The sequence below is a fragment of the Cervus canadensis genome, chromosome 14 (genome assembly GCF_019320065.1).
Source record: "Cervus canadensis isolate Bull #8, Minnesota chromosome 14, ASM1932006v1, whole genome shotgun sequence".
NCBI lineage: Eukaryota > Metazoa > Chordata > Mammalia > Artiodactyla > Cervidae > Cervus > Cervus canadensis.
In genome coordinates this window covers 47,876,816-47,901,570 of record NC_057399.1, presented here as the reverse complement: position 1 = coordinate 47,901,570, position 24,755 = coordinate 47,876,816, and the positions used below count along the sequence as shown (strand labels likewise).

The 24,755-nt window shown below is 39.7% G+C and overlaps 1 protein-coding gene across 5 annotated transcripts in view; it reads right to left on the bottom strand.

Annotated features, from left to right (window-relative positions):
• The window catches only part of FOCAD (focadhesin), a 288,623-nt gene that overhangs the window by 26,132 nt on the left and 237,736 nt on the right, over positions 1-24,755 (bottom strand). For all 5 annotated transcript variants that reach the window (XM_043487388.1, XM_043487389.1, XM_043487390.1 and 2 more), the window contains 7 exons: positions 22,709-22,856; positions 20,485-20,604; positions 18,838-18,960; positions 18,296-18,373; positions 17,334-17,405; positions 15,939-16,041; positions 13,593-13,673 (listed from right to left, as the gene is read on the bottom strand). In XM_043487388.1, coding sequence (XP_043343323.1) covers positions 13,593-13,673; positions 15,939-16,041; positions 17,334-17,405; positions 18,296-18,373; positions 18,838-18,960; positions 20,485-20,604; positions 22,709-22,856 — 725 coding nt within the window. The remainder of the gene's footprint in view (positions 1-13,592; positions 13,674-15,938; positions 16,042-17,333; positions 17,406-18,295; positions 18,374-18,837; positions 18,961-20,484; positions 20,605-22,708; positions 22,857-24,755) is intronic.

Here is a 24,755-nt window from a genome sequence, read left to right as displayed (position 1 = left end):
CAACTCTTTGCAACCCCATGAACTGTATGGAATTCTCTAGGCCAGAATACTGGAGTGGGTAGCCTTTCCCTTCTCCTGGGGATCTTCCCAACCCAGGGATCAAACCCAGGTCTCCCACATTACAGGCAGATTCTTTACCAACAAAGCTATCAGGGAAGCCCATTCCTCTCAAAAACCACAGTTCAAAAGCATCAATTCTTTCGTGCTCAGCTTTCTTTATAGTCCAACTCTCACATCCATACATGACTATTGGAAAACCATGGCTTTGACTAGATGGACCTTGGTTGGCAAAGTAATGTCTGTGCTTTTTAATATGGTGTCTAGGTTGGTCATAGCTTTTCTTCCAAATGCTATGATTCCACTTAAATCCAGCAACTAGAATAGTCAAATTAACAGATAGGGAAGGTAGAATGGTGGTTACCAGGATCAGGAAAGGAAGAAAGGGTAGTTCTTGCTTAATGGGTACAAAGTTTTAGTTTTGCAAGATAAAAACATTCCAGAGATTAGTTTCACAATGATGTGAATATAGTGTAATCCTATATAAATGTATTCTTAAAAATGGTTACGATGGTAAATTTTATGTTTTTTATACTTTAAAAAAGTTTTTAAAAGGGGGACTTTTGGTTTTCAGATCTACATGTAAGAAGTTTGGCAATTACCACACTATTATAAATGGAAAAAGCTAAACAGACTGAAGAATCAACAACTCTTTTGGATACTTAAGAAAGGGCAAGATGCTGTCTCCAAGACCAGAGAGCCAAACAGATGAATACAGGGAATCATGGCTTATCTGGGCAGAAACTCAGAGTGGAGAATGCTGCTTGAACAGTGCTGCAGCAGGAAAATCTGAACTATGTTTTGTGAAATGCTGGAGGCTCTATGTAGACAAGTCTTATGCCAACAAATTTGAAAACCTAGATGAAAGCTATCTACAGACTCAACACAATACCTATAAAATTTCAACAACTTTTTTGCAGAAATGGAAAAGCTGATTCTCAAATTTATATGAAATTGCAAAGGGGGCCCAAATAGTCAAAACAATTTCAATAAAGAAAAACTTAAAGGACTCACATACATACCAATTTCAAAACTTACTACAGAGCTATAGTAATCAAAACAGTGTGGTACTGGAAAATCTAAGGATAGACATATATTAAAAATGGAATAGAATTGGGAGGCTAGAAATAAACCCAAACATTTATGGTTAATTGATTTTGGACAAGGGTGCTAAGACCACTCAATAGAAGAAAGAAGGTGTCTCTTCAACAAACACTGCTGGGATGACTAGATATCCACACTCAAAGAATGAAGCTGGATCCCTACTAGTACTAACACCATACAGAAAAACTAACTTAAAGTAGATCAGTGATAATACAAGAAACTATAAAACTCTTAGAAGAAAACATAGAGATAAGTCTATTGATCGGTCATGGATTCTTAGGAATGACCAAAAACATGAGCAACAAAAGAAAAAAAAATAAATTGGATTGGGGGTGATGAATATTGTTCTGCTATTTGATACTGGTGACACTTGCATAATATTGTTAATGTACTAAATGCCACCCAATTTTAGACTTTAAAATGGCTACAATGGTAAATTTTATGTTACGTGTATTTCAGCACACACATACAAACACAAAAGAAGAGAAAGGATGAGTCAGTCTTTGGGAAGAAAGGAAGGATCCATGGAAGATATTGATATGATGCAGCCCTGGCAAGGTAGACAGAAAGAGCAAGATGAAGTCTTGATGCCTGATATCTTTCTGCCTCTGATACTCTGAGGGGTGAGAATAGTATCTGTTCTTACATTTCCGAGAAAGCTATGAATCCTTGCAGTAAATATTGAGTCACTTGAAGCGAGTCACTGTTTTCTGTAATAAAAAGCACTGTAACATAATTTCTATCACTGCCTACGCTCATTTACTCACAGATTCACAGACTACTTATGCACTGAAAACTAGTAAACCCATCCTTCTAATCCAGGCCTTTCTCTGATGTTTTAGAACTTCAGCTATCTCAAGAATCAGCATGTTTTCTTAGTAGTCACCAACAAACCTCCTTATCTTTGCCTCTGCTGACTTGGAAGGTAAAACCAATAGTATGCCTTCCAGTGCTGTTTTTCTCCCTGCCAACAAACACTTTTTTGCTTTTTAAAAATGTTAAAAGCTCAACACACCTGCCACTCTTCTATGCTGTTTACCAGTAACTGAAGCTTTATTTCTATTCTACCTTGTGATGTAATACTAGACGTACAGGAGATATTATCAGGGAGTTAACTATTGCTATTATAAGGAGAAGAATTTCTAACCAAAAAAAAAGTAAATATATTCATAAACACATTCATTTATTCAACTAAGGATCTACTAGCTACCAGACAATGGAAACAGTGTTGAACATGGCAGAAGAGGTCACCGTGGAGTTGACATTCTAGTGAGGATGAACAGACAAGGAAAAATCAGGTGTGATTAAAAAAAATGCTGTGATAGGAATTACTTGGTTGGGTATTCACATAATTCTATACTGATTATATACATGTGGTGACTGTCCACAAACAAAGTTGGTTGCGAATTGGGGTCTTTGATTTCACAAAACAACAATAACAACAACAAAATTTAAGATGCTTTTTGGGGGACTTTTGGCTCACAATTCACAGAAATAGTCTGATGAATTGGCAGATAGTATAGTGACTATCTGGGCATAGAATTATTCTTCTCTCCTATTAAGGGCATAAATCCAATTTTATATTGGAAATCTTTTAATTTATAAGCTGATTTCTATTAAATTTTTTCTCAGATCAAGTGTTTTTACAATTATATAAAATTATATTCCAGTTCCTTCTACAGAATTCACTAGGAAATTCGCAGTTTCCAGAGGATCTAGAGAATCAGGGAAGACATTAACCTGTCCTCTAAACCAGGACTCAAAGTGAAATATGACTACTTTCTAGATCCTTTATTGCTTAGGGGCTTCCCTGGTGGCTCAGCTGGTAAAAAATCTGCCTGCAATGTGGGAGACATGGATTCAGTTCCTAGGTTGGGAAGATCCCCTGGAGAAGGGAAAGGCTATCCACTCCAGTATTCTGGCCTAGAGAATTCCATGGACTGTATAGTCCATGGAGTCCCAAAGGGTTGGACACAACTGAGCAACTTTCACTTCACTTCACTTATTGCTTAGACAATGAGTTCTCCCTTGACAGGACAACAGAACTTTCACCAGTGCCTGCACATTACTATCTACACACTTTGTATGTTGTCTCTATACTCTTTAGAACTGACCTAATATACAAGGTTCCCTGGTGGTGAGAGGATAACAGACAGGAAGGCCAGAGGTCTCCAAATGGAGGAAACAGGTTGCAAGCCTCAGACACTTCTTATCTCTTTCTTAATCAGCAGGAGGAAACCAACAAGTATTAGAATTTTTCCCCTTCTCTATACAAATTTAAAAGGAGGTATCTCTTAAAATTCTGTGCTGCCATGATGACACCTGGCTCCATCTTAACTTTTCTCAAACCTTGAGCTAACCAATGTGTTTTTCTTATGGAAGTGTTTGTCTTAAGCTTAATGAGGGTATGTATTTACCCTAGACTCTGTCTTTCTTCAAGTCGGTTCCACCTAAGACTCAGAACCTATTTGACAAACCTGTATGTTTTCCTCCTACATTGTTCTCCTAATCTAATCATTTTATGGCCTGGGATGACTCACCAGGTGTCAGTGTTATCTCAAAATACATGTTGTGGGTGAGGGGCCTGGTGCCACTCTCAATTTTGAGAAATCTCCTTTCAATAATTAACAGCTTGTTAGTAGCTATATAACATCCGGCTTAAAGACTAGCAGGGGGGCACTCTTTCTGCCCCCTTCTGATGTCTATGTCAGGAGCTTTCTCTATCTCTTTTATACTTTGGTGGTAGTTTAGGCACTAAGTGGTGTCCGACTCTTGTGACCCCATGGACTGTAGCCCGCCAGGCTCCTCTGTCCACAGGGATTCTCCAGGTAAGAATACGGGAGCGGGTTGCCATTTCCTTCTCCAGGGGATCTTTCCAACCCAGGAATTGAACCCAGGTCTCCTGCATTGCTTTAAGCCAACTTTTTCACTCTCCTCTTTCACTTTCATCAAGAGGCTCTTTAGTTCCTCTTCATTTTCTGCCATAAGGGTAATAGATGGGGAGACAGTGGAGACAGTGGCTGACTTTATTTTTTGGGGCTCCAAAATCACTGCAGATGGTGACTGCAGCCATGAAATTAAAAGACGCTTACTCCTTGGAAGGAAAGTTATGACCAACCTAGACACCATATTAAAAAGCAGAGACATTACTTTGCCAACAAAGGTCCGTCTGGTCAAGGCTATGGTTTTTCCAGTGGTCATGTATGGTTGTGAGAGTTGGACTGTGAAGAAAGCTGAGTGCAGAAGAATTGATTCTCTTGAACTGTGGTGTTGGAGAAGACTCTTGAGAGTCCCTTGGACTGCAAGGAGATCCAACCAGTCCATCCTAAAGGAGATCAGTCCTGGGTGTTCATTGGAAGGACTGATGCTGAAGCTGAAACTCCATACTTTGGCCACCTCATGCGAAGAGTTGACTCATTGGAAAAGACCCTGATGCTGGGAGGGATTGGGGGCAGGAGGAGAAGGGGACGACAGAAGATGAGATGGCTGGATGGCATCACCGACTCGATGAACATGAGTTTGAGTAAACTCCGGGAGTTTGTGATGGACAGGGAGACCTGGCGTGCTACGATTCATGGGGTCGCAAAGAGTTGGACACAACTGAGAGACTGAACTGAACTGAACTCCTGCATTGCAGGCAGATTCTTTACCGACTAAACTCCAAGGGAAGATATCTATACTTTAATAAAACTTTATTACACAAAAGCTCTGAGCGATCAAGCCTTGTCTCTGGCCCCGAATTGAATTCTTCTCCTTCGGAGGCCAAGAATCCCGGTGTCTTTCATGGTTCAGTAACAACCTTTCAGTGGCTCAGATGGTAAAGAATCTGCCTGCAATGTGGGAGACGTGGGTTCAATCTCTGGGTCAGGAAGATCCCCTGGAGAAGGAAATGGCAACTCACTCCTGTATTCTTGCCTGGAGAATTCCATGGACAGAGGAGCCTGGTGGGTAACAGTCCATAGGGTGGCAGAGCCAGACACGAATGACTGAGCGACTCAGTCAGACTGAGCGACTAACAAACAAAACAATATACAAGCAAGTGTCAGAAATGAGAAGAACTTGTCAAATGGAGCACAGAAAATCCAGTAAGTGCTATTATGCAATACACCTTCCACTTTTCAAAAAAGCAGAGAATTAGTATGGGCTAACAGAGGGCTTCCTCGGTGGCTCAGAGGATTAAAGTGTCTGCCTGCAATGCAGGAGACCTGGGTTCGATCCCTGGGTTGGGAAGATCCCCTGGAGAAGGAAACTGCAACCTACTCCAGTATTCTTGCCTGGAAAATCCCATGGACGGAGAAGCCTGGTGGGCTACAGTCCATGGGGTCACAAAGAGTCGGACATGACTGAGCGAAGATAGTGCAACAGAGCTAGAATCATACAGAATTTTCCACTATATTTACAGGCAACTAATTCTGACACTAACTGGAATGAAAGAAATTATAGTAGATGTTAGGAATGGAGAAAATACCTGGTAGTTATAAGCATGTGGGGGGAAGTATGAAGAGAGAGGTAGCCCTAAAATGTGAGATCAGAGTCACATGGTTCTCTCCCCAGAGATCATCAGCATCAGACACAAGACTCCACACCTAGGATACGGGAATGATCAGTTCCCTTATTACAGAGCTCTGTCTTTCACACAAGTGCCTCAGATAAAAAGAAATACCGGAATGCTTTATAGACAATGGATTTGCAACTCAGAAGGCCTAACAGTACTTGTTAAAAGGATCCAGATGTTTTAAAATCCGGGTACAAAGTTGCTTTAAATCCCTCACCCAGTTGACAGCTTCAAAGAACCCTGATATAAATGGCATATCCGAACCTAATGCATTACATCAGGACCCATTATCACACATACTTTGGCTACACAGAGGATCCGATCTCAACGCTATAATGTACATCCGCAACCCTTACAGGAAAAGTCTGGTAACAAGTAGGCTAACAGTTGCTGGTGTCTTTATGCTCCATCACCAGCATGCTGTCACTTATATTGTGTGGATATATCTTTACCTTCTCCATCTTTAGCACTGTTTAGAAGAAATATATATATATATGTGTGGGTGGGTGTGTCTACATGATTAAAGCAGTAGAACAACAAATATTTGAAAACTGCTAACATGTACCAAGTACTCTGTACTAAGCATTTAGGATTAAACACAGAAGCTCTTCCTGCCCTTGAGGAAATTACAGTCTAATGGGAAAGATGGACTTTAAACAAAGAATCATGAATAATTAAGCAGATAATTACACATGTGTAAAGTACTACAAAAAACATAAAGGAACGTATCACATAGCAAATCTATACTAATCAGGGAACATCTGGGAATCCTCCCTTGCCTTCCACTGAGGAAAGGATGTTTAAAACAAAATGGAAAGGATGAGTAGGATTTTTCTAGACAAAGTCCTTAGAAAACACAGGTAGACAACATAAAGACAGCAGGCATATTTTTGCAGATGCTAAGCCCCATGCCAGGAACCACTATATAATCAAGATCAGTACAGTTCAGTTGCTCAGTCATGTCTGACTCTTTGTGACCCCATGGACTGCAGCACACCAGGCTTCTCTGTCCATCACCAACTCCTGGAGTTTGCTCAAATTCATGTCCATCGTGAGTCAGGTGAAGCCATCCAACCATCTTGTCCTCTGTCTGCACTGCTAACCAAGATAGCTGTTGATAACAGTTGCTGATTCTGATGGTTCAGTCAGACACAAGAGTTGGTAGGATGTTCTGTCTTAGGACCAAGTACATCATCTGGTGTCACCAGAAACAAAAACATCCCTGAGCCCATGAGCACCAGGAAGGCCGCCAAGCAGGGTGGCTGCCCAGTGGAAATCAGGGCCCAAGAGAGAGAAAGGCAGGTTTATCAGGACTCTGGCAAATACATTGAGAATAACGGGAGCTGGGTTTCTTACAATCTAGAGGAGGTTACAAATAAGAAGAGGAAAATGCAGAAGGAAATCTGCGATACTGGTTTGGAGATGTTGGTGTAAACTCATGGTTTTCAACACACATAGCTAGACATGAAAATACAGTCATATGTGAGAGAGAGAAGGGAGGGGAGGGAAGAAGTGCACTTAGAAATTTTCTAAGTGCCCACTGAAAGGGCCTAGGAGCACTGATTACCTCAGTAGCAATGTAGTAATTTGTACTCAGATCTTGACTTCTAAATATCATTCTCCACTAAAAGACACTTGAGTTCTTAGGCTACTACAAGTCTGAGGATAAAATAAGATGAACCTAGAACATCTTTGTGTGCCATAAATAAAAGGATATACTCAAAGAATGATGAGGTTATCTCAGAAGGACATAAGAGTCAGAGGCTCTTATCTAATCTGGAACAATTTGAGGACAATTCAAAATAATGAATAACTGAATAATAATTAAATACAGTAGGAATTTAGTGGTCCATATCGAAAGAGAGACAGGCAGAAAGAAAGGAGAAGAAAGACAGGAAGGAAGCATAGAAAGAAGGGCAGGCAGCTTTTCCTTACATGAGAAAGTCTACAGAAAAATGTAAATGGGATAATGGAATTTTCTTTTTCTTGCTTATGGCTTGTAGGTTTATGTACTTCCCTGTGTGTGTGTGTGCTCAGTCGGGTTTGACTCTTTGTGACTCCAGGGTCTGGAGCCCACCAGCCTTCCCTGCCCATGGGATTATCCCAGCAAGAATACTGGAGTGGATTGCTATTTCCTCCGGCAGGGGATCTTCGAGACCCAGGGATTGAATCTTCATCTACTGTGTCTCCTGCCTTGGCAGGCAGATTCTTTACCGCTAAGCCATCTGGGGAGCCCCAAAAAGAAAGTCTAACATTTAATTAAAAAAAGAAACCACATCTCAAATAGTAAATACATACAAAAATGTTCATTCCTTCTGACAATGAATGCAAATTAGCCTTAAGGCATCATTTTATACCTGCCTGGCTTTTATTATACTCATTTGTTTATCTAAATGAAGGTTTGCTTTGTAATATGATAACTAGAAAGGGTTTATTCTTCATTTATTTTCTAAGCACTGTTATATAAAATGACTCATAAACTCATAATCCTTACAAAAACTCTAGAAAGAAGATGCAATTATTTTTTCCACTTTACAGAGGCAATTGAGCCTTACAGACTTAAGCAGCTTGCCTGAAGTGACACAGCTAAGAAGCCATATAAGCGGGCTATGAACCCAGGCAGTCTGGCTCCCAAGCTTTTAACCTTTATGACAAGCTGCTATCCTGTGATATTTATAGAGGGCCGAGGTACTGGAACCTGATACAATTCTTCTGAAGAGCAATGAGGCCATGCCATCCTTATAGTCATCACATCCTCAGAGTCTAATTATAAATTGATGAGAATTTATCCTAAGGAAAGGTACATGCACAAGGATATTCTCTATTATGGAAACATTTTAGATGACCAATAAGGAAATGGGTTAATTATGATTCATCAACTTGACAGAAAATTCTACAGTCAGTCATTTAAAAATGATAATTATGGGAATATATGGAAAATAGGGAAATGTTTACAATACAATATTAACTTAAAGAATACAAAGCATATGTACACTGGGAAATATGTAAACATTGTGTGTACATAAAAGGAACAAATTAAAAGGTAAAATTTTTAAATGATAATAGCTGTTAGAAAGGGCTTCCCTGGTGGCTCAGATGGTAAAGAATCTGCCTGCAATGCAGGAGACCTGGGTTCAATCTCTGGGTCAAGAAGATATCTTGGAGAAGGGAATGGCAACCCACTTCAGTATTCTCGCCTGGAAAATTCTACGGACAGAGGAGCCTAGCAGGCTACATACAGTCCATGGGGTCTCAAAGAGTCAGACACGACTGAGCAACTAACATACGCCGAAAGCCATGGGATAATTGTTTACTCTTTCAAATATTTCTATGATGTTTACAACAACAAAAAATCCCAACATACTCTATTAACACTAGTCTAGAGAGTGATGTAAGAATGCTCTTCATACTTTCCCAACCCTCCTTATGCAGGAGATTAGTGGTGATCATGTCCATTTACATGGAAATTTGTTATATATTTTAAAAAGACAATAAAATAATATACATTTTATAATTCAACATAATCTAACACACACACAGCTAGAGGACACAAACTGGACACAAATATCTATTGAGGTGATCTCTAGGTGGTGAGATTACAGGGAATTCTTTCTTTTTCTTCATACTGTTTTTGAACTTCATGTTATACACACATTGCTTGCTCAGTTGTGTCCGACTCTTCATGACCCTATAGATTGCAGCCTGTCAGGCTCCTCTTTCCATGGAATCTTCCAGGTGAGAACCCTAGATGGGTTTCCATTTCCTCCTCCAGGGGATCTTCCCAACTCAGGGATTGAACGCGCGTCTCCTGTGTTGGCAGGCAGATTCTTTACCACTAGTGCCACCTGGGAAGCCCGTTATACACATGTGTTTATTTCTGATAACTTCGTAAAAAGAATTGTATTGGTAAGCTATTACTAAACTAACCTATTTAAAAATAATATACTTTGGTAACCAACTTCATAATTTCAGGAAAACAGGACAACTTTCTCATATCATTTATTCTATACTCGGAGTTCATTCTGTTCTTTTGGTTAGACTCATCAACAATTATGTCTCATGCTAGTAATCCAGAAATGATCAATCAACAATCTACCTACTTATAGTTTATGTACAAGCCCAACTCATACACTCAAATCACTGAGCAATGAATCCATATCAAGAAGAAAATGCCATTGATAATGACTTAATTTTAAGGATTTAAATATGTTTTCCTTAAATTAATACTTCTTACTATAAACTTTAAAGCCTAGTAGAAAAATCTTGGAAAGTCATATTCCCTAGCAAGAGAATTGGTAAGAAAATAACGCTAAATTATTAGTGAAAGTGAAGTTGCTCAGCCATGTCCGATTCTTTGTGACCCCATGAACTATACAGTCTATGGAATTCTCTAGGCCAGAATACTGGAGTGGGTGGCCTTTTCCTTCTTCAGGGGATCTTCCCAACCCAGGGATTGAACCCAGGTCTCCCTCATGGCAGGTGGATTCTTTACCAGCTGAGCCACGAGCATGGAGTCTTAGCCATTGGACCACCAGGGAAGTCCCCCTTAATTATTAGGTAGAAATATATAACATTATCACCAAAAATAAATGATGACTTTCAGTAAGTACTTTTAAGACAGTTTAACTGTTTTATTTTAAAATTAGGAAAAAATCTTGAAATCTGAATATACTCTGAGGTTGAGAAAAAACAAATATCAGAAATCAGGAGAAAGAACAAATGAATAGAAAAGAAGGAAAAATCAGAGCCAAAACTTAGAGGGCCCTTAGAAGAAAAAAAATAATTCCAGAATAAGAGGAATTAGATTATAAGCAAATTTTAAGCCCAGCACAGTCAATAAATATTCATAGGAATAGATTATGATGATGACAAAGGTTAAAGAAAATTACATCTGCCAGGAGGTGGGACTATTAGGGAAGAAAAGAAAATGTTATAGAGTATAGCAAAGAACCAGTTATATTCAAAACTATTAATTGAAGTCTTTCAAAAATGGAAGGAATTTTATCTATTTGGCATGGTTTTAAAAATGTAGGCCTGTGTGAAGGAATGGATACTGTGAATATTTGGTATGTTCTATTGTTGAGTTTTAAAGTGGGCATCTAAAATGAGAAAAGTCCTAAACATGAGAATGCAGACTAATACATTCACTATCTCAGATCTGATTGGTTAAAATTGAGATCATTTCATCCAGTCTCATCCTGGCATATGTGTGGATCAAGGATAACATGTAACATTGTTCTTCCTCTTGTAAGTTATTAAATGGCACACATAGGCAATGGAGCCATGCTATCCCAAACGTTTTCCCCCTTTTGCCTACGCCAAGCATGATTTTTATTCTCTCAAGCCATTTCTTCCTCAAAAGAGTTCACCAAAGTTGTCATCCTTCCTATCAGCAGCCCCACTGGGCTCTGATGAGTGACATCCAGACATTTAAACTCAAAAGCTGGCTTCAGAAGGGAGTTATTAAAATTCAAATGAGCTGGGCATATTGAAGAAGAAAACACTCGTTTGCATGCACACCTCCGCATTTGGCCATCCCATTTAGACCCACAGAGCAGGGTCTGGTTTTGTCTTTGTAAATGGGCTTCCGAGGCGGAGGTCAGCCTCCCACGGCCCCCACTCCTCTGGGGTCATCATTAGTAATGTGTAAGGCTGAATAGATTTTCCTTGGAATCTAGTCAGGAAACCTGACAAAAAGGCAGCCCTCTCCCACAACCTGAAAATGCCAAAAATCTGATTGGTAATAAGGCATTTTTAAAATACTTCATTTACTTGTCTTCAAATAGCTTTAATAGAAAGATTTTACATAACATTTCTGATGTCAAATTCACTTAATGTTTTTCAGTTTTGGAACAGAATATTTCCTATTGTATTGTGACAGACCAATCATAAAAATGTTACATTTTATCAAGAATTTCCACAAGATTCAGAGAAAATTCACTTCTGCTAAGAAATATGAATCTAGGGAGTAAAATGACATTTTAGTCACTAGAAAAGGAGTCTGTGTTTCATTTGGTTTAAGAATCTTATTTCTCATGGAAAAATCTCACATTAGCATCATTTAAAAAGTTTATAAGATATCAGTGAGCAAACTAACAAAAACAAACCAACAAAAAACTAGAGCAAAAATATGTTCCTAGAATTATTCAGCAGCAGCAGCAGAATTATTCTAGCCATGGAAATTTTAGATGTTCCTTTAGTAAGAATTCAATTTCCTATTAATGGAAACACCTCAGCTACAATATCTACTTTTTTTTTCATTTATTTTTATTAGTTGGAGGCTAATTACTTTACAATATTGTAGTGATTTTTGCCATACATTGACATGAATCAGCCATGGATTTACATGTGTTCCCCATCCTGATCCCACCTCCCACCTCCCTCCCCATCCCATCCCTCTGGGTCTTCCCAGTGCACCAGCCCTGAGCACTTGTCTCATGCATCCAACCTGGGCTGGTGGTCTGTTTCACCCTTGATAGTATACTTGTTTCAATGCTATTCTCTCAGAACATCCCACCCTTGCCTTCTCCCACAGAGTCCCAAAGTCTGTTCTGTACATCTGTGTCTCTTTTTCTGTTTTGCATATAGGGTTATCATTACCATCTTTCTAAATTCCATATATATGCATTAGTATACTGTATTGGTCTTTATCTTTCTGGTTTACTTCACTCTGTATAATGGGCTCCAGTTTCATCCATCTCATTAGAACTGATTCAAATGAATTCTTTTCAATATCTACTTTAAAAAGATTTAATTTATGGCAATATATAAACAACTCCATATTATGTGTAATAAATGACATGGTCATATATACATGTATCTTGTGCGACAATGATGTAACATTATACCAACTTTTACTGAAGATACGAAAAGCAAGTTATGCTAACTCACAACTCAAGGATAATAGCACAATTTCTGGAACTCCAGAAACTAATGGAATTTATGTCCAAGCTTTGAGAGTAGTTTATAACTTGGAAGCTCCAGGGATTACTGTACTCAGTAGAAACTTAGACAACAGACATGACCTCTAATGTCCCTTCCAATGGTAAGATTTTATTCTTCCATGACCTCCATTAATCAAATTTTCTTCCTCCAGATGTCTTCATTTTAATTTGTTTAAAGACTTTCCCCCTAAAATTTGGATGGATTTGTTGTAATACAGGCATTGGTTTTGCCCATTGGTTTTGACTGACACAACCAGCCCAACGAAGAAAGAAACTAGCAAAACATCAATGAAAGAACATTACATAAAACTGGTTCCTCAGCCACAACACACTCAGTTTGGATCCCTTTTTTCCTCAAAGCATAAATTTATAGATGTGTATCATTAATGTGCATTTATTTAAAAATTTATGTGGGATTATTTTGGCTCCAGTTAAAAACAAAAGCACTAAATCTCTGTCTTTCTGTTGTTGGTGGCAGCAACAAAGATTCACAAAGGCATTATTGCAGAGAAAAAGAACACAAGCTAAAATTAAGAACCAGAGCCAGTGATTCGAACAACATAGAGTGATCACACAAAGTTCAAGAAGACCTACCTCCAAAGTCAGGTCCTGTAAGACAAACGTGTGTTTCCTCTTTTTAGGTCACACTCGCTTGAAATTGACAATAAAAGTAATGTGCTCTTATACTTTTGAAATGGCCAAAAGGAAGATTAGATATTAGATTGGTAATTTCAAGAGGATACACAGTATGTATGTTTGTGTATCACTTATTTTGTAGTTGGTCTCCGAGTCAGCTCTACTGCAAAGATGATCTGGAGGGAGGAGAAATTAGTCACCCTTTCAGATTTGTATTGTTTAATCTACAGAAGCAAGCTTAGGACATACAAACTTAACATGTAGAAAGAAAGAGTTCAAGAAATGTGCTCACTTGCCTTTTTTTCCTCCTGTAACGAAGAAGCCAATGGCTGCTCTAATAAAACTGTTTTCAGGCAAATAGCTGTAGTCAGTAGGAACTGTGGAGACAGGAAATGATCAAATTAACCAGTGAACTTGGCAGGACTAATGAAGGAAAGATAATGATCTCATGCTGCTATATCAACCTAGAGACAAAGCGGAGATGTTTATGCCATTAATCTCAGAACAATACTCTGCGGTTGCAACTAATTCTATTAGATTAAGTGGCTGGCCTTGAAGTAATCACTGAGACTATGCAAGCAAACCTAAAACGGTGGTAAATCTGGGAGGGGTTGGAAAAAACCATAGAAGAAGAAAATTGTACCGAAGTGGTTTAAAAAAAAAACAACACCCTTTTCCACTTTGGCACATCAATGAACTCCAATCCAGTGACCTCCTCTGTGTCAGCACGGAGTCCGCTGGACTTCTAAGCTGAGACCACAATTCTATGCGCTATCAAGGGCATCCTGAGTCAGATATATGAACCATGGAAATACGTCAATCAGTATTAATACTAGTCACTCTCTTATTTCATGAGACAGGGACTTCTATGTGAGCAACACATATAAAAAACCAGATGTGCCTGCTGACCTGAAATAGCGACGCAGTGACATTTATGCTAGTTGAGTCCTGGGAGTTTCCTAGATTCTTTTCCTCCTGGTTCCCCATATTGTTTCATGAGATGGTTTTTACTGGGATAGATGGCTCCACTGGAAAATTCCATCAGAAACGAGCAGTTGTACTTTTCCAGACACATAGTCATTTTGCCCCAAAGAACCTGAGTGTAAGAAGATTCACTACAACTGACCTCGAATATATGTGGGCCAGACTATGTAGCCCATAGGATAACAATGACAAGCCTATGTAAAAAAGCAAAAGCCTGACATAAACATGCTATTTCTACCAGGACATTGAGACACCACTGTCCTTCAGGCCTAGCATTACCAAGGGTTTTCAATATGACAATGTTTTTTTTTTTCTTTTTCCAGTTTTAATATGACAGCTTCTCTGGTATCTCAGTTGGTAAAGAATCCACCTACAATGCAGGAGACCCTGGTTCGATTCCTGGGTTAGGAAGATCCCCTGGAGAAGGGATAGGCTACCTACTCCAGTATTCTTGGGGTTCCCTGGTGGCTCAGATGGTAAAGAATCTGCCTGCAGTGCAGGAGGCCTGTGTTCAATCCCTGGGTTGGGAAGATCCCCTGGAGAAGGGAACAGCAGTATTCTTGCTCACTCCAGAATTCTTGCCTGAAGAATTCCATGGACAGAGGGAGAATTCCATGGATAGAGGAGCCTAGCAGTCTACAGTCCATGTGGTTGCAAAGAGTTGGACACAACTGAGCAACCTTCACTTCACAGTATGACAGCTTTTAAATGTATAAAGTTCATTATGCGGGGAATGCTGTGGAACTATGCCCTATTTATATAGCTAAGGAATGACTGAAAGGCAGGGAAACAGTAATTACGGTGGCCCACGTTCATGGTAATGCTGTCGGTAGAATATCTGTCAGGGGATATGTGAAACTAGGTTTTAGTGAGGAATCTTTGGTACCTAAACCTCCCTGGCCTGAGTCCAAGGGAGCCAGTGGTCAAAATTCTATAAAGAGCAAGAAGCAGATATAGGTCCCAGTGCATTACACTGATGTCTTCCCCAGAAAATCTCCAAGTACATACATAAATTAAGCACATGGGAACTGCAAATATTTTTACTGCATTTATTAAAAAGCAATAGAAATAGAAAAAAATCTTGCTACATTAAGACCTAGGATTTTAATTCCAAGGCCAAGGAGATGCACATCTTTAAAAGAATTTACCTCAGTCTTTTCTCAATGCAGGGACCAGAACTCCAGCCATATAAAGAGTCTTTTAATGAAATATGAATGTTTTACAAACTATCATTACATCTAGTCAAGTAAAAAGAACTCTGTTCCAAGCTTCAAGGATCTGATTCCTAGTTTCTGGATTTCTCACTAAGCTTGGACCTATGTCACGTAATCCTTCTGAGTCTTAGGTTCTTTGTAAAATACGGTGTTAGACCCAACATCTAAACTGATCTCTAAGGAAGGAAGAGAGGGAGAGTGAAAAGAGCACAGGCTTTGGCAGCTGTCAGATCTGATTTCAAACTGTGTATTTCCCACTTAACTGCTGTGTAACGCTGGGCAAGTCAGGAGACTTCTCCATGGTCCATTTTCCTCTGACGTAAAAGAGGGACAGTAACACAGAGCCCTGAAGGTGGCTGTGAAAATTAACGCTCTTAACAAAGTAGACAGCCCCACAGCAGCACCCCTCCTTCCAGTTCCCATGCTCTATGACTCCAATCTTACCCGAGGTTCTACTTTGATTTGAGGACAGAGTAGACAGGTGAAGATGTCCTAGAAGCCAGATGGCATTTGACTGAAGACCAATCACCCCAGACACACTGATGACCTATGAATGAAATGTTAACAGTTCAACGATGGGCAAGGTACAAATTCCACTCAATAAAGGGCCACACACAGAAGGTCACTAATCTTTCATGAGGTGGCAGCTTGGCTGGTAATGAGAAGCTCTATAACAAGACGTACTATCCTCTGTGTAGTATGCTAGATGTGGGACACAGAGGTGATCAACAAGTGTTGCTGAATGAAAGAATGAATGAATCTATCAGTCATGACAGAAGGCATCAGTAATTGTCTCAGATTTCACTGAGTCATACTGGTCTAAAGGAGTTTTCAAAAAATGGGAAAAGAAAATCCAAAAAGTAAAAAGGGCTGATAGTTGCTTAGGACTAAAATACGTTTAAAAGTAGAAGGAGATATTATTTGGTTCTCTTCTTTAAACAGTTCTGTTACTATTTTACCATTCATAATATGACCTTTTAAATAATATTTTTCATTTATAGATTTTTTTTTACCCAAGTTATAGCAATTTAAGTTTCAGGAATTTTTTGAGAATATTTACATTCATACATGCAAAAGACAGTTTCTTCTGTCCCAAGATTTGTTTGCTTTCAAAGGCATGAATTACTACAACTTCTTCATGTGGTGAGTATTATAACCAGCTATATTTTACCAAAAAAAAAAAAAGACAAACAAGTATGCTAGGTGAAAGCCGAGGACACAAAAGTCTACATGTGGTAAGAATATAACTATGCAGAGAAAATAAGAACGCTTATAAAGAAACATGACCAAATATGAGTAGCAGCTGCTTCAGGTTGAGAGGAGCCTCAGTGATATTTTTTTAGCTTCTTCCATTTGATGAACATCATGCCATTTTAAATAAAAATCTGAAAATATAAAATCATTTCTAAGCAGATGGACAATTTTATTCTTTAGCCAAGAATAACTCTGACAATAATTCACTCAAATACTTTTAGTGACATCTGAACTAGTGCCTCTTGACCATTCTGCTTAGCTATCTGCCCTGCCCTTTGACAGTCTTCTATTTTTCCTTGTCTGGAGGGCCTGACATTCTTTGCATGGTCGGGTTTTAATTTTTAAGAGAAACCAAAGTAACTTAAGTTAACTCAATAATTCCAGCTTTCTTTTTTTCCAGAGGTGATGCATGTTGGTCAGCAAATGCAGGGCCCTAAGCGATTCTCCATTGCCCCTGGAACTCACCATGAATGACCAGAGATTTCCCCATTTTCTATGTAAGACAGTTTGTATCATGAAAAGGCAAAAGACAACAAAGGGGAATATCTGTTTTCCCACTTAAGGATTTGAAATTCTTCTTCTTACCTGAGTTAAAGTTCTAATGACTTCATTAAGTCTGCCTTGAAACTGAGAGGACTGGATGGCTTCTGACTTCAGCTGAAAGAAAAAGGAGAAATAACCATTCAAAAAAGTAGATAATGATATTCCCACCGTATGAGTTGTCATTGTCTAAGCTATGGAATAACTTATCATATGTCCTTATATTTCAAAAACAAAAACCATGAGCTCCTTGAGGGCAAGATCCATGTTTTATTAAATTACTGATATCCTAGGGCCAGTTCAGTGTGGCAAGTAGCAGTCACTTAATAAACCTTCACTGTATGAACAAAGGAATGCCTTAGAATTACTTGTAAATTTATACATATAGATGGGCTTCCCTGGCGGTTCAGAAGGTAAAGAATTTGCCTGCAATGCAGGACACTCGGGTTCAGTGCCTGGGTTGGGAAGATTCCCTGGAGAAGGGCATGGCAACCCACTCCAGTACTCTTGCCTGGAAAATTCCATGGACAGAGGAGCCTGGAGGGCTCTAGTTCATGGGGTTGCAAAGAGTCAGACATAACTGAGAGACTAACATGTTTACTTTCTTCCAAGTCTACAGTAGAAAAGCTTTTAAAGTTTTTAAAAACTTTTAAAATTTATAGAAAGCATAATTACATAGATATATATTTAAACATTACAGATGCAAAGAGGAGTTTCCTATTTCAAATTTTTGAAATTTCTTAGGATCCAATTGCTTTCCTCAGGCAGAGAACTTTATGGAAAGTACATAAGTTGACTAGGTTTAATTCCTACAGCCCAAATAAAACAAGGAACAAATTTCTACAAAAAGAATTCTTGGCTGAGAGCATATATAAAGATACCAGAGAGCCCAGTGTAACCATTACCATGAGCATATACCAGTCTTCCTTAGCATAATGAGATATTGGGTATTCCCTCCTTGCTGTGACTATGCACACATTTAGATGTCACCCCCATTTTTTTTTTACCTGCATTACATCCCCTTCGGAGCCTACCAAGGCCACCATGCCATGAAGAGCTGCCAAGCAAAGCATTGTGGGAGAGCCCTGAAAACAAAGCATCAGAAAATGTCAAGAGGGGAACAATCCTTGGGTTTGAATTTGATAAGAATTATATCACAGAGAAACCAATGGTCAACATGGTACAAAATTTGTAGGGTCAACACAACCTGCATCACTGAACTGAGGAGGGCAGCAGACTTGAATAAAGTAAACAAGTTAAAGTTGTTAGATCCCAGGTGGCTTCTTGTTATTGTTTAGTTTTCAAAACCAGAGTGCTGTTATAAAATTAAAACACTAACAAAATAGCCAGTTTAAAACAAAAACAAACAAACTACAATGGTTAACAGGATGTATCATTCATAAGGCATTACAAGTACATTGTCTCTTTCATTTGATACTGCCTATTTTTTTATGGTTAAGCTTTTATGGCAGCGCCTATAAATGGTCCAATAAAGTAGCTCTTTTTCCTTTATAAAAATATAAAATAACATGCAGGAAGTGCCGTCTACCTCTGTTAGGACCGTTTTGATCCAGGCCGGAAGCAATCTGTTCCCCAAGTCTTCAGCTTTTCCATGTCCGCACACAGACAAGCCGTGAATTACATTTCCTAATGCCAGGGCAAAACCTGAAGTCTGTTAGAAATAAATTTTAAAGAGAGGTGAGAGAAAAGAAGACTGGCACAGATCAAGAATGTTCATGTACAGCAAAACAAGCACTTTGAGGGGCTCCTTTCCTACAGACACATTCTGTTGCCATCTGTACATCAGAGATTTAAAAACTCTAAACCAGTTTGCAAGAGAAATTGCAGCCTAATTGTAAGGAATTCAGTTTCAGTGAGTGGTATATTTCAGGAAAAGAACACTGCACTAGTGACTGACTTGGGTCAAACAATCCAAATTCTAAGAAGAGAGTTAGAGTGAAAAATATCAGGGTAAATCACCCAAGCCCAGTCAATCTCCAAACAAGAGGAGAAAAAGTCCTGCAATGATTATAGCATATGAAAATTCTATACTTTGGTGTTTGCAAGATCTATTCTTTTTTTCTGATTTTTTACATTAACTTTATTTTTGTATTGAAGTATAGTTGATTTACAAGGCAAAATCTATTCTGAATGTAAGCCAGTAGGCCTATAACCATAAAATAATAACAGTAAAATACAACATAGGCTTAACACCTGGCCTGAATCCTGTAATAACCCACAATAGCCAATATTAAGACTTCAGAGAAAACTAAAAAACAAATAACCAAGCAAACAAAGGAGAAACAGGGAAATTCTAGAGCATGCATAATCAGAAGGAGCATTTTTCCCCCTCCAGCTTTAAAAAAATTATGGCAAAATATATGTAACATAAAATTTACCGTCTTAACCATTTTAAGTGAACAGTTAATGGTATGAAGTACATTCGCAATGCTGTGTGACCATCATCACTCCCAATCATCTTTAGAACCTTTTTCATTTTGCAAAACTGAAATTCTATACCCATTAAACTTTAATTCCCTATCCTTCCTCCCTCAGCCTCTGGCAACCACCATTCTACTTTCTATCTCTACACTTCTGATTACTCTAAGTACTTCATATCAGCAGAAACATGCAGTGCTTGTCTTTTTGTTATGGGCCTGTTTCACTCAACATAATGTCCTGGAGGTTATCCATGTCATAGCCTATGTCAAAATTTTCTTCTTTTTGAAGGCTGACTAATATTTCAGAGGGAACATTTTAAGGGTATTTCATTTACATTGCAGTAATCTAAATTTTCCTATATATTTAGTCATGAGCAGAGATTCTCTGCCTTGAATTTGTGGAGGTTTTACTTTATTAAATTATTCTATGTATTTTTATCTTTATGAATTTTTGTCTCTAGCCTTACATAACTCTTCTATTCCCTAGCCATGTGCTTTAAGATTTTATACAGAGCAATAATTGGAGAGAGCAAAAAGACTTTCAGACTCACACCAAAAAAGAAAAAAATGTCTATAGGGGATGATAAAGAGAGAAAAAGATGTCTCTAGATACTGGCTAAAGCTGTGGATAAGAATTAGACGTTTCTCATTTCTGGGCACAAAAGAATACTTCATTAAAGTGTAATTCGGAGTAAATCAGAATTAGGACTTCAAAGCAGCCTGAAACCCACAGAGAAATAACCAGAAATTCCAACCTGCTGGTTGTTGTTCACTAACAGTCGAAGCTTGTTCATGATGTCTTCAGCCTCCACTGCCTCAATGATGCCAGCACTGAACGCAGATGTACATACACAGCTGAGGGTATAGGCAAGGACCTGAGAAGAAGAGACAGCAGAAACATGGGGTCTTCATGAGGGGAAATGAAAGAACACGGTTTAGTTGACACCAATACTTTCTCAAACTTATTCCTAGGATAAGGACTGGATTCGAGTATGCCCACTACAGACCGGGCACTGTTCTGCCACCTAACTTATTTGTCGCTGTTGTTATATTATTATTGTTGTTGTTGTTTAGTCACTCAGTTGCGTCTGACTCTTTGCAATCCCATGGACTGTAGCCCACCAGGCTTCTCTGTCCATGAAATTTCCCAGGCAAGCACACTGGAGTGGCTGCTATTACGTCCTCCAGGGGATCTTTCCAACCCAGAAATCGAACCTGCGTCTCCTGCTTTAGCAGGTGGGTTCCTTACTGCTGAGCCACCAGGGAAGCCCCAACTTTTATATTTCATAACAATATTATGAGATAGGGGTTACTACTTTCTGGATAAAAGTTTTGAGGCTCAACTACACATAGCTAGCAAGTAACAGAAGAGAGATTCAAACCTGGGTCTTTAGACTAAATCAAAAAGCTCCTTCAACAGTAGAAGTAGAGTTTCATCACCAGTGGATACTGCTAATGGCCATGGACTCTGATCCAAGGTCAAACAGGAGAGGAAATTCAAAGAAGTGAAACGCTGCTACATTAAGATTCCCTAGTAGAAGCAGTGGAGCATGATGGACAAGGAAGGCAGGTTTCAGAGTCAGATAATTGTGTAAAATAGGGATAATACTATTATTATCAGAGCACTGGTGTGTGATTTTAATATGCAAATGAATAAATAAATGAACACATTATAATCTTTTAAAAAATGCTGGGAGTAGAAACAGAATATTTAAGTGTAAATCTAAAATTGACCACTGATTGGCTAAGTAACTTTAAGCAAGTCACTCCATCAATTTGAGCTTCCATTTCCCCAAATCAAGGTGATGCATCCCTCCCTGCATTGGCATTTTCAAGATGAATCCCTCCCTCACAAAGATGCTGTTAAGACAAAGTAGAAATGTTAGACTCCTCACACTGGTTGACACAGCATGAAAAAAGAGGCGGTTTCCAAGGTAGAAACTGGATAACAAAAATCAGAGGAGAGGAAAAAGCAAAACTGCTTGCTCGAGGCCTTCTAAATCAAAACATGAAGACAGATGCTTCAATTTATAAAAACCTTGTTTTCCTTTATTAACCACATTGCTCCTCGCTTATGACATTTTCTCCTTCGGCTTAAAAAAAATACATAGTTTCCAATCATGCTCTTCACCGCTTTAAACATGGAATGCGGTGCATGTCTCAGAACAAAACTTCAAGCCTCTGAGCACCAAAGAAACCCACCGATTCAACAAGGCCTATTGCTGAAAGCAGAGGAGCCCAGCCGGCGAACACAGCAGCCTTTATGCGCTCATCAATAGCTTGCGGGCAGGCTGGGGGAAACAGGATCTGCTCTAATGAGAGAGAGAATCTGGCCAGGCCAGGAGGTCGGCCCAGGCACCTCCCAGAGAGAAGAGCCTGGCGATGAGGCTTCACCTGGGCTCTCAGACACACGGGCCTCAGACGACCTGGTGGACACGGCCAACACACAGACGGGGGCCCAGGATCCCGATTCTGCATATTTTTGGCGCCATCACAGAAAAATCTTTTCATTAAGTGTGGCAAAGGGAATTTCCTCAATAATTTCTCACGCTGGCTGACATGAAAAAAAAAAAAAGAAATCAAATGCCTTTTGGATCTGTAACTTCTTAAGCTTATCCCTGGCCATTTCTTAAAGTTATATTTGGCTTGATCCTAATTCTAAAAATCTCCATTTAACCTTCCTCCAGAAATCGCAGCTTCCTTAGCCTTCTAGTGATGCTGAGTTAGGGTTCTGTATTCACTCAGGGCTCTTATCTTATATGCCACATGTAAGTCTAAATTGATTTAAACAGCTGCACTATTCGAAATCCTTATGATCTAATACATAGGTTGTTTGCCATTCAGATTTTCTCCTTAGCTCTGTTAAAAGTGAGGAAGGATTTAGTATCAGAGTCACCAACAGAGGGGAAGTAGAAAATAAGCAGCAAGAGGAAAACAAAAGCCAGCAGAGGGGAGGGAAGTGGAACCTAGGTCCCCTACCTCCTGGAAGGTTCTGCTCTGGCTCCCGCTGTCATCCAGGTATGCGGAGAGCTTCCGGAGCGAGGCTGCCACATGAACTCGGGACTCCGTCTGGCCGCTGTGACTCATGAGGGACAGGACGAGGCCAACTCCCAGTATGCAGCCCGTGCTTGGGTGGCAAAAAAGATGAGGAGTGAAAACGACAAGAAATCCATGCCCTCGCTCTTCACTTTTCATGGGAGTCACCAATGCTCTACAACCCAAGGTGAGCTGGCTGGATTTTAACTGCGGATGGGTATACATGTGCACCCTATGAGCCCCCACACGGATTGTTGTTGTTGCCTAAAATCGCTCAGTCATGTCCGACTCTTTGCGACCCCACGGACTATAGCCCACCAGGCTCCTCTGTGCCTGGGGATTCTCCAGATAAGAAGATTGGAGCAGGTTGCCATTTCCTTCCCCAGGATACCCGCCATCCAAACAGGTGTCCATGGCCCATGCCAGTGCTGAATACCCAATGGAAAAAAATAGATAAATACATCAAATAAATACACGAAATAGTTTGACAGGTTCCTCCCTGGTGGTGCAGTGGGTAGGAATCTGCCTGCCAATACAGGGACACGGGTTTGAGTCCTGGCGCAGGAGGATCCCACACGCCTTGGAGCAACCGAGCCCGCATGCTATCACTGCTGAAGCCCATGAGTCCTAGAGCCTGTGCTCTGCAGCAAGAGAAGCCCCCTCAGTGAGATATAGCCCGACTAGAGGGTAGCCCCCCAAATAAATAAATAAACAATCTTAAAAAAGAGATCGTTTGTACAGTAATTATCCTCCAATTGAAACCAAAAAATAATTTTTTAAAAAAGAAACAGCTTGACAAACTCTATATGAGAAGGAGGTATAAAGATGAGTCAAACCAGTTCTATCTCTGCATTTAGAGAAACGCTGTGGTCCTCTCCCCACCTATGCTGAGAGCGCTCTGTTTAACTGCATAAGGAGAGAAAAGCCTAAATTTCAGGGTATGATCTGAGGACACCTGACTAATAACAGGGTGGGGAACAAACGCAAGGCATGGTTACGAGGTACTGCCAAGAGCTTCATGTTTCCTAGTCAACTTCAACAAGTGGAATTTCTGTCTCAAAGAAACTGTGTGTTTGTCTGCGCACAATGACATTAATCCTCTTCTCCCCTCTGATCCCTCCAAGTACCACCGGGTCAGAAGAGAAAATGGACAAATGACAGGCTTGTCAAAAGTTACCCCATGTGACAATTCAATTGGAATCCTGGGCATTGTGCCCCCATCCCCCTGAAAGAATACACATCCATTCAAAGAAAAGAACTGTTCTCCCAGAAAACCTCTAGTCAGTATGATAAGATAATGTGGCTTGAGGGTAATTTTTTACTCTTTTGAAAAAGTTCTTCTATCATCACTGTTGTTTTTCAAGTTGAGGAAATGCTGACTTTTTTAGAAATCATCCTGACTCTGGTTTGGCTTGCCTCACTTCCTGATACCTGCTGCTTAAGAAGACATTCCAGGGCGTCTCTCCAATAACATATTTCGGGGTCCGTATGTTGTATGTTATGTCATTTTACTCTTACATAGCACCTATCTCTTCAGCTGTCATCAAGACCCTCACACTGTTTCTCAAACATGATAGTTACTTCCCCTGATACCTCTGGAGCTCCCACCTCTGACAGGAGATGCCTAGAAGGAAGGAGAGGCTACAGGATTTGCTCAAGGTCAAGCAGAGAGTTTCCAGAAGGGCACGGACAGAAGCCAAGATTTCTTAGTCTTCCCAGACCGAAGCCAGCCCCTCTTGGCACCTTGCATGATGCCAGGATGGAATGCCTATGAGAAGGCAACATGTCTCAGGTGTGTTTTCCTAGGTTCTATTGCACAAAAATCTGGCATTAGAAAATCTTGTATCAAGCAGCTACTTCAGCAACACTCCAAGTCAGGCAGGACTGCTGTTTTGGCTTACATGAACTTAACAGCAAGCTCAACTAGCATAACGCATATTTCAACCAGTGAAATCAACATCTAACATCTGAACACTATGTGCTTTAGAGA